This window comes from Coffea eugenioides, chromosome 6 (genome assembly GCF_003713205.1).
Source record: "Coffea eugenioides isolate CCC68of chromosome 6, Ceug_1.0, whole genome shotgun sequence".
NCBI lineage: Eukaryota > Viridiplantae > Streptophyta > Magnoliopsida > Gentianales > Rubiaceae > Coffea > Coffea eugenioides.
This window is the reverse complement of record NC_040040.1, coordinates 29719978-29735279: the sequence shown is the minus strand read 5'-3', so window position 1 is coordinate 29735279 and position 15302 is coordinate 29719978. Positions and strand designations below refer to the sequence as shown.

At 38.5% G+C, this 15302-nt stretch overlaps 1 protein-coding gene across 1 annotated transcript; it reads right to left on the bottom strand.

Moving 5' to 3' along the window:
* Positions 1-1093: 1093 nt before the first annotated feature.
* LOC113776064 (uncharacterized acetyltransferase At3g50280-like) lies at positions 1094-3102 on the bottom strand. Its single transcript, XM_027321134.1, has one exon. The coding sequence runs from the start codon at positions 2612-2614 to the stop codon at positions 1253-1255; it is 1362 nt and encodes a 453-aa protein (XP_027176935.1). The 5' UTR covers positions 2615-3102; the 3' UTR covers positions 1094-1252.
* Between the last annotated feature and the right edge of the window lie 12200 nt (positions 3103-15302).

Below are 15302 nucleotides of genomic sequence, written 5' to 3'. Positions count from 1 at the left end.
GTTCACAATGGTAAAATTTGCACTCTTCTACCGGTTGATGTAGATCTATCGAAAGAACAGTGCAATTTTATCTATGAATATTATTACTCTGCATTCCAACTTTTTCTCTTTTCTGCTGTCAAAGGAGGATTTTTTTTTTTTGTGATCTAAGAAAAGACTCCAAGCCCTACAAGAGACAAGTGGAAATGGCAGAGTTTGAGAGTTGAAACAAAAATCTCACTGTTACTTGGTTAAAAGACTCCAAGCTTTACAAGGGATGAGAGAAAAGGGGAGGTTTAAGAGTCGAAACAATAATCTCACAATTATTTAGTTAATGTCTCTATCAAGTAAATTGGGTCTTGGATACTGCTACTCTATTTTGTTATGCTATTACTTGTTAATTTTTGTGAGTTGTCAAAATTTGTACATTTCAAAAATACTACAAAAAATACTTATATTTTTCAATTAATTGTATAAAATACGTGATAAACTGTTGAAGTATTATATGTCACGAATTATACTTCATATTTTTGAAAAATTTTTAAAGTTTGAGTAAGAATAATAACATATGTTTCAAGATATATCCAAAGTAGTGGCAACATATGCAATAGTTTTTATAGATTTACATAGAAAAAAGTAATTAGTTAATAAGATTTTAATAAATTTAGCATCTCATAACTAGGATGAGAGATAAAAAGTGATATGAATATAACATATTCGACAATTATAGTAATTTTACTTGTGTTTATTTGTATCATTCACGTACAATTTTATATGCGTATTTTTGTATTAGTTTGTTTTTGCACTAAAATTCCAATACTTTTTTAAAAAAAAAAAAAAGAATTCATATAATATATGTATGTATAATACTTCCTATTATACCTCTTCGGTATTTTAGTAACTGCGCTGTCAAATAAATTCTCTTAAGTTATTTAGGATCAAATATTAACAAACACTAACGTGTTACTGCTACTAAAACGGTAAATAAAACTTTTGGTCACCAATTTGTGAAATAAAACATTATTGTATAAGAAGATAATGTGCAATAAGCCTCCACCACATGCATAAACTACTATGTATCCAAACTAGAGTCACAACGCACCCACATTTATTCTTCTTTTTTTTTTTTCCCTGAAGTACATTCTACTAATCCATGGACTAGAAATATCTGAATGTAAGGTTCAGAGTGCTGCCTAACCACGTCTCCTAAAGGAATGATGAGCCCATTTCTTGATCTTATGGAATGATCACCAAGATCATTTCAAAGGGAACTTTATGATGAGACATTCTCCATGAATTCCTGGTCAGATTCTAGAAAACTCATAGTTTGCTGTAGAAGACAAACCTCCACGTCCATGCTTCCTCCGCCTTCTCTTCCGGGAAACAACGTTATTTTCCCATCAGGTTTGTTGGCAAAACCACTTCGAACTGCTAATGCTCTGCCAAGTCCAAATTCACTCCCATAAACATTGAACCTGGGAGAACTTCCAATTTGGATCCTGTTGGAAAACCGGCCAATCCAAACTATAAAGGGCGATTTCACCCATGATTCAACCCATTCGCGTATACTTCTGTCCGTTTGATTGATCACCAGCTCGTGCAATTTCCAGGCCGCCCATCCTAGTCCATTTGTCAGCAATTCACCACAAGTAGTTGTTACTGCCACTACCTGCACACAGTTACCAAAATATTCCTCGGACAAGGGCGGATTTATCCTTAACCTGCTGTTTACAGACGTTCCAGCACTCGTCTGTTGATCAGATGGCATGTTTCGAGCCCTGGTGATACACCTCCAAAGGAGAGCTGACAGTGCCTGGAAGGTAGAAATAGTGGTGGAGTTGCATTCAGCATTTGCTTTTGCTTTGAGTTTCGCCAATGACTCTGCTGAAAAGTGGAAATACCTTTCCAGCAACTCAGGGGTTTGAAATCTGCTGATGAATTCATCATGGTGAGCAAATGGAAGGCTGATAACAGGGGATCTGTGTCCCTCAGGAAACCAACGTTTCAAAATAGGTGGTCTGGAGATGGTTGAAATTTGCCCCTTGGCATTGAACACCTCGGACCATGTGTTGATGAAATGCCAAAATGACGTCCCATCCACCAGCAAATGGTTGGTTGACCATCCAATGAAGATGCCATCCTTTAACTCTGTCACCTGAATGCTCATCAAAGACATGGAATGACCATCATGGTTGACTGCACCAACATGATCAAAGAATGAATATACAATTTTGGGCATATAGATAGGTGTGAGAATATCGTCAATGGTCAAGTCTACTGATGCGTGAACAAATTTAGCTCCGGGAAGATTCGTGCAATCAACATAGATGGAATAAATTGGAGGATTTTCCTGTTTTAGAGTCGCAAGGCGTCCAGCTAAGGGATAGAAATGAACCAGGGTAAGCGAAAGAGATTCTTTGAGCTTCTGCAAGTAGTCCTTCATTTTCCCCTCGCTATCAAAAGCCGGAGGCTTGGCAAAAAGGAGGCCTTTCTGGTTGTAGTGTAATGAGGCCAGACATAGATCCCATGGTGCCAAGTATATTCGTTGCTCTGAATCTTGTGGAATGTGTTTTGGTTGGACAAGACATTCAGAGACGTAATGAATAAAATGGTGAGAGTTCATTGTTGCGGCCATAGTTCATATCTCGACTCTTTCACAGTTGATCCAAAAACCTATTCCCTTCTGGAGCTTTGGCAAGAATACTAATTACTTTAGCAGTTTCTACGCTGGTAGACCTTGGCCCAGGAGTTAATAATAGAGTGCTGGGACACTATATCACATAAATGATAAGATACATCATATACCCATTCAGTGACTGTTGGACCAGCCATCCTAGCTCCTTAGGGTGGACCGTTCCTTCGCCTTGGGTGTAGTGTGTAGAGACTAGTGGTAGGTCCATGGTGTCACGTATCAGCTAGTCTGCATCTTTTGGATCGCATTCTAGTTGGATAAAACATTCAAAAACGAATTGAATTGAGGGATGAGAGGTCACCCTTACCGCTGTATATTAAGCCCAAGCCTTATCCCTCAAGTGGTGTTATCCCGAGAAATTCAATTCATATTTTTGACTTTGGATAAAATTTTATTCGCTTTATCTTCCCATATAGCCCCACAGTTTCAATAATTCTAGACCTTGACGGAAAGGGTTCGCCTTGGAGCTAGCAAGGATGTCAAATTGAAGTGCAAAAATATCTATTAGTAAGACATGCAATAAATGTAGATGTGTGCATATGTATGGATAATGTATCAGATATATTAACAAGTGTCTGTTAAATGCACGTCACACGAATTCTAAAACAACATTTGAATGTTTCACACGAATTGATATGCAAGATCAGATGCAGTAACCATTGGGCTAGAAAAGCATCTTCTTACAACAATCCTCCATGTTGACATTTTCTGATAAAGGTCCAAGAATTCATTGCGATGCACTAGCTATCCTATCCGTTGGAGTTGATGTTCATGAGTTCTTGGATACATGTACATGGCGAATGGAATGTGAGCTAGAACGTGTGTTTTGGATCTTATTCAAATTGAAAGAAGGCATGTTTCTTTTGTTGCATCATCTAAACATTCCCCGATGTGCTCTATTGCAAGCAAGGGCTGGATGTGAGGACAAATCGTTTTCAAGAGAGGAAGAATGATGTAAATCTGGTTGCTTGCTTTTGCATTCCCAAGGTTGCCGAGCTAAGTGTTGAACCAAACCATTCAAGCGGACCTTTAAATATGCATAAGGCTTTAATTCAAGCTTTGGTCCATGTTATTCAAATACATAGAAGGTGTTGAACCTGCATGAAATGAACTTTATACACTTCTCCGAGCTAAGGAATCAAGCTTGAGAACCTGCCAATTAAGACCCTAATTCAAGTCATTGGTGTTGATGGATCTGCCGCAAAACTCTAGTTGGATGAGCTGCTCATGGATCACAAGAAGCGGATCAAAACTTGCTTGTTTTGTCTCAAGTCGTTTGTGCCATGTTTAAGGTTCTGTTTGATAAAACTGAATCTGAATTCTGAAGTCTGAATTCTAAAATCTGAATATTGAAACAATTAATTTGCTGAATTTTAAACACTAAAAAGAAATATATGAATGTCTGAATTTTAATGTTAAACCTATTTATACTGTTTGATAAACATTTTATAACTGAATGCTTAATAAGTTAAATTTGACAAATTTGCCCTTATATTTTTTCATCCAAAAAAAAAAAATAGAACCTATGATTTAATTAGCTAAAAATGTTTGGTATGAAAATGACAATATTTATTTTTAAATCAAATTAATATAAAAGATGAAATATATTATATGAGGAGTATGGAGAAGATGTGAAAATCATTCAAAAGGGAGAAAAAAAGAAATAGAAAATCATTAGATAGAGAATATTAGATTGTTTAATTAGATAAGAATTTTGAACATAATTAACAAACAATGGTAGATTTGGTAGATAAGATAAGGTAATTGAAATAAGGGTAAAATACACGGAACCCCCTTATAGTTTCGCGAAAAGACACCTTACCCCCCTATCGTTTAGAAACCTACACATAAACACCCTAAACTTTATAACTGAAGTGGAAATTGACCTATAACCGACTGAGTTACCGGTAACTTGATCGATTCAGAGTTAGAAGAGGCCGAGAAAGGTCGAAAACGAAAGAGATGGAGGGTGGTTCCAATAGTAATCCAAGTTCGGCGGCGTGGTTAGCACCTCAGCTTCCCACTGACCAAAAAATCAGACGCATGAAACTCTATTGGCGTGCTGCTTTAATTTTCTTTCTGCTTGTCGAGCAGTCTCACTTTATTCATGCATGGGCGTTCCACAACAAATGACCAGGAAATCCATAGATTCGAGAGAATGGTCCAGCAAACTGACAAAGTCCTATTTCTCAGCAGCAACATCCGCTGCAACAAGTTACGAAAGCTTTCCTTCTGCTCACTTCGACCTCTGTCTCTGCTAGTACCTACTTTCCATAGTTATTGGTCGAGTAATCTGCCTTTCTCTCAGTTGTTGAGTGAGTACCAGAATCTTAGCTACGGTTTATTCTGGTTGAGGTGGAATCTCTCTTTTAAGATCTTTCCAGCTACCTGATTTGAGTTCACAGCTTCAGCCCCCCAAACCTTTGGTTAAGTTAGCATCTGCTTTCTCTTTCTCCTCTTTTTCGAGACTTAGCGGCGCTTGATAAGTTCTTAGTTACATCTGTCACCAGTTGTTTACTTATTTTCGTAGTTCACTAGATGGCAAGGTTTAGTTCCTTTCAGCTGTCACAGGTTTACTTACTGACTTATGTGAAAAGAATCGACTTTTAATGGAGGGTTACCCGAGGGGGAAGAGAGTTACTTCAGAAGAGTTCATCGGTAGGGCAACTCCTTAGAGGACCAAACTCTCATAGCATCTTTCGCCTGTAACATCAGACTTTCTGCTTCCATCTGCATCTTCCTTCGGTTGCCTGTATGGCAGAAATCATTCCTCGCTGTCCAGGCATGACCTGCTGAAATGTAAATTGCCAGCCTTCACTCTCATGCTTCCCTATCTGAGCTCCTCCAATATTCCAGTCCACCCAGCTTTCCAGTTCTTTTGCTTTCAATTTTGACCATTTATAAGGATCTACTACCTTCAGCTGCTTTTTGGCCCCAGAAGGTTGGAGGAAAGGGAGGTGGGAATATTGGCAGTAGGGGAATGGTTGCCTATGTTCTGTTTGATTTAATGATAGGACGTCACATTGTGCTGACACTTAAATGTTGAATGATCAAGGCAGCATAATCCCACGCCATTTTCAACTCAGATTCACGATCTTACCGATAACTCAGAAATAAGTAGGGCGAGTGCAAGAATACATACGCACTTTAGTTAAAAAGTCGGTAAAAAGTCAATGATCAGGTCAGCACCCATCCACCACGCCGTATTCGACCTACAACCGGTAACTCAACCAGTTAAAAAGTCAATTTCCACTTTAGTTATGAAGTTTAGGGTGTTTATATGTAGGTTTCTAAATCATAGGGGGGTAAGGTGTCTTTTCGCGAAACCATAAGGAGGTTCCGTGTATTTTACCCTTGAAATAATTCTATTGATTTTTATCAGAATTAAGCATTCAGTTAGGATTTTTGTGCTGAAAAAAATACACACAAACTCAACACTACTTAACAAATTCAGCAAATGGATTTTTATTTATCAAACATTCAAAACATCTGAATGTCTGAAAAAATTCAGATTCAGCACTTTTTTTATGTTATCAAACAGACCCTTATTTGGGCCAGTTCCTCAATCATTATTTAGTCTATTTTGTAGTTTGTTTCTTCAATAAATTCGGCCAGATATAAGTTCAATGGGTCGTGTGTCCATTAGTATAGTAATTATTGGATAAGACCAGTGATTCCTTATCCACTTCGGATTAGTCTAAGTAGCTTAGTTTTGGCCATAAATAGCCATTCCTTTAATTGTAACAAGGAAGACGATTACTCAAGTAATAAAAATTGAGAGAATTCACTTGGCTTTTTGTAAGCATTCTTTGAGTATTTTAGAGTTGTTCTAAGATATTCATTCAACTTATCAATAAAAAACACACTTGGTTGTAGGCCCTGGCAACCTAATTGATCTTGTGCTGTCCAAGTTCGAATTAGGTTTCCACTGCTAAGCTTCGATATCATCCAATTCTAGATCTTGAGTCTTCTGTATGTGGAAATAGGACGTAGGCCCTATTTGCTAAATAAATTTTTTGTTTAGTTTTTTTTTCTACAAGTTTTTAAATAACTTTAGTTATAGCAATCTAAAAAAATTTCAAAAATTTTAAAATATACACTTTAAAATATTTAAAAAAAAATTCCTTTCTTTCCTTCCTTCTTCTTCTCCCCCACCTCAACCCACCACCACTTTTGCCGCCCAGCACCTCTTCCGGCGCAGGCTACCTCCTCCGGCAATCTGGCCGGTAGAAATCTGGTCTCTGTCTTTTTATTTTTTTCCTCTCTTCTCCCTCTCCTCCTCCCCTCCCCTCTCTCCGCCACTCCCCTCTCCCCCCTCCTCCTCCCCTCCCACTGTTCTACCCAATTCCACATGGTGCCACAGTCGGAGACGGCAAGTATTCCAGCCAGTAGTCATCCAATCACTCGAGTTTTTTCCTCTCTCAGTTTCGCTCTCCTTCTGCCTCTCTCTGATGAGTTGCAGGGAGAAAGAGAGGGTAACTTGGCTCTTTAAAGCACCCGATTGCATCATTCACCCGAGCCCGAATCTCCATCAAAGCTCCATAGTTTTCTGGTAACGTAATTTTTTTTTTCATTTTATTGAAATGATTCAGTACAAAAGGAGAAAACTACTTGAGGAATTGTTTGATTACTACATTTGTTGCAAGTTTTGTCTTTGTCGCTGGTTGTCGTGAAATGGGATTTTTTGCTTTGCTGTTTCTTTGGAGGATAAAACTTCCAGGCTCAAATATTAGAAAACCTCTAGATCAAATATTAGAAATCAGAAAACCTCTAGAAACCATCAGCCTTTCGGTTGGTGGCCACCACCAATTTATTAAAGTTTGGTGGGATAGGTGATAAGGGTTCAAATCTTGCCTCCCACCAATTTGTCATAATTAAATGTGGCCTTATTTAAAAAATTCAGACTGATACGTAGTGCGGTGGTGGTACGGGGAGTCCCCTCGTGGTTTCAAAATATACAATACAACACCCTGTACTTTGAACTAAATTGTAAAGGTTACGGAATCCGTTAAACTTAACGAAAATGGACGAAATGACCAAAATGCCCTGATATAATTAAGCAAAAGACAGTTCAAAAAAATCATTTGTTTTATTTTCTAGATAGAGAGAATTGAGAGTTAAGGGTAGAACATTTATATTTGTTAAAAATTAGATATAAAATTTTTAGTTTAAGTTCCAATAAACCACGGGAGACTTTTCTATATATTAGGTTTATTACAGAGGATTTTTTTGTATTTTACCCAAAAAAATATTAGAAATCAGAATTGATTGAAAGGTTTGGAAGGGAGGAGACAGGGAGAGGGAGAAGAGGAGGAAGGGTAAGAGGAAAGGAAAAAAAAAAAAGAGAAGGCCGACGTCTGTTGTTGTTCCAGCGGGGAGGGAAATGGGGAGGGGGAGGGAGGGAGAAAAAGAAGAGAAGAAAGAAAGAAAAACAAAAACAAAAAGAAAGAGAAAATGAAAGAAGGAAAAATGAAAGAAAAAGTTTTCTATTTAAAAATTTTTTTCTACAACTTTTATAGTAAGTTATAGTAAAGTTTTAGACAAACACCAAAAAAAATCATTTGCCAAACGGGGCCGTAAATCATATCAGTTGGCATCAGAGCTGCTCGAAAGTATCAAAGTCATATACTTTTTCTGTGTCATTTTTTTTTTTTTTTTTTTGCTAACGGAGTGGGTGTCCGGGTCAATACTTGCGGGGCCCGACTAATCCCACTCCGACTCGGGAGGAGAGGCCCCATCCCCCCGAACACGATAACCACGGGACTCGGACCATTGCGGGCACTGGACACCAGCTCCGAAGGAGGCTTGCTGAGACCAACCGAGTTACCCATGAGGGGCAGACAATTTGGTGGGAGGCAAGGGTTGAACCCCTGACCTCCCCCCCACCAGGAGAGGCGGTGGCCACTGAGCTATAGCTCAGTGGTTTTTTCTGTGTCATTCTTGTTCTAGAGTTTCTAGGGTTTCGGTCAAGTCGTTAGTTGTTTCTTTATTTCCCAGCCATGTCTTCTTGTTCATGTGTCCTTGTTCCTTGAGTCATTCATAAAAAAAAAAGAGCGAATTGCGCGAAATGTCACTAAACTATTTCAAAGTGCCGGTTCTGGTCACTAAACTTTTTTATTAGCGCGAAATGTCACTGAACTAGTAAATCTGTACCGTTTTGGTCACTCCGTGTATTTGTGCCGTCAGTAGAGACGGAAATCAACTTTTTGAGGGGCAAATTCGTCTGCACAGCCTTAGTGGGAAGAGTTTCATCTGGTAAGTGAAAGGTTTAACTGTGGGGCTTTGGAATGTTGGTAAAATTTTTGGAAATGTGGACAATGACAGTGAAAAGTATCAAAATTGATCCATTCTTCTCACAGTAATCAGTGACAAGACTCAAAGAACCGGCAAAAGACGAAGATTAGCAGTGAAGAATCGGTCATCGATGACAGCGAAATGGGTGAAAAGGCAAAGGGATGAATTCATTGATCCATACACATTATACGGTAAGAAATATTACAATCCGTACACATTTTGCTTGATTAATGGTGTTGTTTGTGTTTTGAGTATAAAGAAGTATTTAGTGAGAGTTTTTATTGGGTTTAGGGTTTGCTGAAGTGATCCGATTGTTTAGAAAATGACATAAGAACGATTGACTTCCCTTTTTGTCGTATAAGTGGGTTGCAAAGGGTCCTACAAGAACCCTCTATCTTGTAATTTAATCATAAAAAATAAACTTTTCAAAATGCAGTTGTCTGATTCGGGTTAATTAACAAATGGGGGTTAAGTATTTTTATAAGAAGAACAGCATGTATGACAATAAAAAATGGTGATTAACAAGAATCATGTTGTTTGCCTTTGTTGTTGTTGTTGCAGTTCTGATAGACCTGTATTTTCGATTAAACTCCACCACGGCGGTAAAATTGAGGGAGAGAAATACAAGAGTTATGTGGGTGGAGAGATTGATTATTTCGATCTTTGCCATGCTGATTTTATGTCGATTCATGAAATAAATAAAATGGTGGAAAAGTGTGGGCACAACGATACTATGTTATATTATTACATTGACCCTAGAGGGGATTTGAACCATGGACTGATGGAACTTCAAACGGATGAAGACATTATGCAATTCTGTGGTTGGGTTAATGAGTACAAGTTGATGGAAGTATACTGTCATCATTTAACAGTTGAGGAAATATATGAGTTGCAGAAGAAAAAGGAATTGGAACAGTTATCACAGACAAAGAGTTCAGTGGTAATAGAGGAGATCTTGGATGATGGTGAAATTCTTACACAACAGGCAGCAATACCTCATAGACAACGAAAAGGAGTCCAAGCTAGTAGATCAGTTGCAGCTTTAGAGTGGACACATGACCATGCTGGTGAAGATGAAGATGCATACCAAAATTCTTCTAGGAGATGTGAGCAGGCCAACAACAATACACAGGAGTCCGAGCCACAAATGCATAGCCAAGTTGATAATGACCCAACTCCATCAAGTCAGAATAGGAGGGACAATGACAGTTCCAGGAATAGAAGAAACAGAGATAGGAGAAAATCTCGTACGTCGGAGGCCCTTTGTGGTGCTACAAAAAGAGTTAGAAAAGGAGGTGTAGCAAATGAAGGTGTATCAAATAATGGTGCTGCAACTGAAGGTGCATCAAATGGAGGTGCAGCAGGTCAAGGTGCATCAAATGGAGGTGCAGTAGGTGAAGGTGCAACAAATGAAGGTGCAGCAACTGAACCTGTAACAGAAACTGGGGCAGCAACTGAAGCTGAAGCATGTGAAAATAGAGAAGGTGCAGCAACTGAAGCTGAAACAGAAGCTGGTCCTGAAACTGAAGCTGAAGCATGTGAAAATAGAGCGGAACACAACCCACTATTGGATGATATTGTGGAAGGGGAATTAAATAGTGATCCAGATTCAGAAGATGAAGATGTTCCTGTGAGATACACTAGTTTCAATGCTAGCAGAGATGGAACAGATCCCCATTTTCATGTTGGGCAAAAATTTGGAACCAAAAAACAGTTCAGAGATGCTCTCAGAAATTATGCAATTATAAGTGGAAGACCTGTATACATGTATACAAGTGACAAAACAAGAATGAGAGCTAAATGTGCAGATCCGTGTAAGTGGTACATTTATGCTAGCCACGTTCCTGCTTTGGGTACTGAAGACTTTGTAGTTAAAACAATTTACGATGTCCACACCAATTGCAGCCATGCTTGGAGAAACAAAAACATGACATCCAATTGGGTAGCAGACAAGTTTGAAGAGTCTGTTAGATCCAACATGAACATGCCTGTTAGGCAATTGTTACAGAGTATAGATGAGCAATATAGTTGCGAGATCACAAGAAACAAAGGTTACAAAGCACTTGCAATGGCTAAGGCTGCTATCAAAGGGTCAGCATCTCAGCAGTATATTGATGTTGGGAGGTACGCAGCAGAACTACAAAAAACTCACCCTGACACCACCATAGACATCAAGTATTCACCAAGAGCTGATCCTGAAAGTAATCCCAGATTCATGAGATTTTACTGCAGTTTGGGACCAATGAAAAAGGGATTTAGAGAGGGATGTAGGCCCCTTATTGCTCTTGATGGCTGTCACACTAAGGGGGCATATCCAGGGCAGTTGTTGATTGCTATTGGGGCAGATCCAAATAATGGTTGGTGGCCATTAGCTTGGGCAGTTGTTGAGAAGGAGGCTCGGGAACAATGGCTTTGGTTTTTGAGTTTACTGATTGGTGATCTAGAAATACCAGCAACTAGCAGTGAATACACTTTTATTTCAGACCAACAGAAGGTTAGGAGTACTGTTCTTTATCCTTATAGCATGTATTGTATAGGATAATTTTTGCAAGTGACTAAACTTAGAACTCTTTTATAGGGTCTTGATAGTGCACTGCTGGAGTTATTACCAGAAGCTGGCCATAGATATTGTGTACAGCATATGTACAGAAATTTCAAGAAAAAGCACCCTGGTGAAGTGCTTAAAGAAAAATTCTGGAGCATTGCAGCAGCATCAACAGTGGAGTTCTATGAGGCAGCTTTGGAAGAGCTTAGAGCATATGACCAGCAAGCTCACGCGTGGGTCAAGAGAGCTGCACCACCTCATCACTGGTGTAAGGCTTTTTTTCCACTTCACGTGAAATCTGACATGCTGGTTAATAATTTATCAGAGACATTTAATTCTCATATATTAAATGCTAGAGAGTTGCCAGTGATTGGGATGGTTGAGTGGATTAGACAATTCATAATGGAAAGGATATCAAATAGGGTATATTGGATGAGAAAATGTAGTGGTCCTGTGGGACCAGCAATAAAGGCTTTGATTGAGGAGAGGGAAAAGTTTTCTAGAAAGTGGAAGCCAATATCAAATGGGAAGGAGGGATATCAGGTTAGGGGACCTAAGGGGGAACAATTTGCTGTGTACTTAAGAGACAGAACCTGTACATGCAGGTTGTGGCAAATTAGTGGGCTCCCCTGCTGCCATGCAATTTCTGCCATTTTAAAAATTGGTAGGAACCCAAATGACTATGGCGATCAGTGTTATAGTAGAGATCTATTCTTTCAAATATATGAGAATGTACTATATCCAATTAGTGGAAAGTCTCTATGGCCTCAGAGTGATATTCCCATATTAGATCCTCCACTTGCATGTGTCCAACCTGGTAGGCCCAAGAAAGCAAGAAGAAAAGGTAGTTCTGAAAATAGAAGTGGTGTTCATGTGGGAACAAATAATGTGCAAAAATTAAAAAAGCATGTGATCATGCACTGTAGAAGATGTGGTCAGGCAGGCCACAATGCTGCTACCTGCAAAAGTGTTCCAGAAAATAATGGAGGTGAAGGCTGCAGTCAACCTGCTCCAGCTCCTAAACATGCTAGAAAGTCAAAGGGCACCAACAATGGCTCAAGCACAACACATGGAGCTAATTCTCAGGAGCCTGATTTTGCTCATGTGGAAGTTCAAGGATATTCTTCAAGTTGTGTCAATTCTCAGCCACATGGAGCTGAAGAGCAAACTACTTCCCATAATGACACTGGTTCACATGTTGAACGTAATGCACAAGCTGCCAGTAGTAGTACGAAAAAGCAGCAGATTAGAAAGACTAAGACACCTGTAGGCCCAAAAATTTATTTCTAATTTTATTTTTAATTTTACTATGGTAAATAGCTATTGTTAATATTTATTGTACTTGTGTACAGGTGAGGAGAGTTAGGCCTGTCAATGATACCGACCAGTCTACTACAGCGGCCAACAAACAGTCTCTCCATTCAAAGAGAAAGCTGTCTGAAATTGACAAAATAAGGATCAACACCAACTATGAGTACTTGGGCAAAGAGCCTCCATTCAAGATTGGTAGATGGGCTGGAACATCAAGGAGCAGTAGAAGTAGAAGTGGAAGATCAGATTAAAGGACTTGTTTGCATAGCTTTTGTTTGGATGTATTATATGTCTAGGACAATTCCAGATTATTTATATGTGAAACATGGCTAACTTTGTTGGCAGTTGTTTGGAATGACAGTGACAATTATCTCTTTTGTAAAGCAGCTGTTTGGAATGATAGTGATAATTATCTCTTTTGTTGTATTTGGCTTTATGTTTTCTGCATTTGTGAGCTACTTTTCTTTTGCACCACCCATATGTTGGAACTAATACTTCAGTCTTTTATTCATAAATTACAATTTCAAACATCCATGGTGTAAACAACACCAACCAAAATGAGGTGTAATAAAAACACTACAATCTCAACAAAAACAAGTTGTGTATTAAAACATTTGACAACACTGGTTTAGGATTTGAAGTACAACAATACTCTAGTAGCCATCAATTTGCAGCATTCCAAACTTCTGTCCCTTGTTAGGCCCCCAAATCCACATTGATGCATTAACAATTGTCCAGGCTATAACAAAAAGAACAATGACCATTTTTTTCACATTCTTTCTTCCAAGCTTCTCCTTCAGATTTTTTACTTTATCCTCCATTTTCTCAGCTTTCTTTTGCAACTTGAGAATTTGTTGCCGCAAAGTTTCATTCTCGGTTTCCACCCTATTTATTCTTCTTAAAAGACCGGGTATGACTTGTTTCGAACGCTCACACATGGCTTCATCATACCAATTCCAATAACCACAGCCATCAACCTACAAAAAAATTATCCAAATTCTTTTTAGCCGATAAATGTCTAAACAATTAAACATTAACCTAATTTAACGAATTTCCTATATCTTCACACACTTACCTTGCCATTAGCACATTCAACATATCTCCTTGCCGGGTTCCTATCAGTCCATGAAGTCTTCAAATTGGTTTTACTGCCACAAGAGCAGGTCGGAGTTGTTTCCTTGCCTTTTCCTCTCATGAAGCTTCAACACATTCCCAGCAAATTGCAAGTCGGAGTTCTTTTCTTAGGTATTCCTCCAATGAAGATTCAACACATTCCCAGCAAATTGCAACTTCGTATATTGTCCCTCCTACTCCATATTTGCAGAAGAAATCTATTACAGGATAAGGGTTTGCACTTCCTAATTGAACCTACGAGTTGTCTGACATTTGAGAGTGATTTATGGTGGAGAGTTTCAAGGAAAAGACTGTGCAGACGAATTTGCCCCTCAAAAAGTTGATTTCCGTCTCTCCTGACGGCACAAATACACGGAGTGACCAAAACGGTACAGATTTACTAGTTCAGTGACATTTCGCGCTAATAAAAAAGTTTAGTGACCAGAACCGGCACTTTGAAATAGTTCAGTGACATTTCGCGCAATTCGCTCAAAAAAAAATTCATACTGTTCATTACTATTGTTCATCGCTACTGTTCATCCATGGGTATTATTCATTCAAAAAAAATTATATGGCTATTCATTGTGTTTGTCTCTGTTAACACGGCCATTTTTGTAGTTGATCTTTGCTATCCGAATTGATTCTTGACATCGTCTTGAAATTCTTGAATTGTCTTGGTTAAAGTCTTGAAGTTCTTGGAGCAATTCTAGAGTTTCATGGATTCTTGAACTTAAACTCATTGAATCTTGAAAACCCTAAATTGATTCTTGAATTCTTGTTCTTGATTTCATATTTCTTGTGGTTGTTTGATCCAAACAAATGAAATCTGTTTGCGTGTTGTTTTCCATCCGGGGCTATCTTGTTTGTTTCTTGCTTGAGTCTTGCACTTTCTTGGGGTTGTGTGGGCTGATCTTGATTGTTTCTTGAAGTCTTGAATCAAATTCTTGGTTTTCTTGAAGTTCTAGGCTGAGAAATTATCAATCTTGGCAGTTCTTGATAATCCTAAGTTGGTTCTTGAAGATCTTGGATATTTTGACAGCAAACTCTCTAGTTGTTTGAAAAATTTCCTCGTAGTCTATTCGAATTCTTGAAAAAAAATGTGCAACAACCTTGTTTGATCTTCAAATTATTCATACAAGGATGTTTGACAAGTTTTGGAAATAAAACGAGGAAAAATTTCCTCGTGGCAGTATAAGAAACAGAAACAGGCGCTACTTTTAGTTTTCCAAGTTGGATTCGGATTATTCCAAAATATTTTACTATTGTAAATTCTTGTCCAAAAGCTCATTGGATTGGGGAAAGGGGATTTCTAATTCTAATCCTTGTCCTTGTGGGAAAAAGGGTTATTCACATACTTTATTCCTGAAA

Excerpts from the sequence above, each read along its gene's own strand:
- LOC113776064 (XM_027321134.1), bottom strand. The coding sequence starts at position 2,614 with ATGGCCGCAACAATGAACTCTCACCATTTTATTCATTACGTCTCTGAA.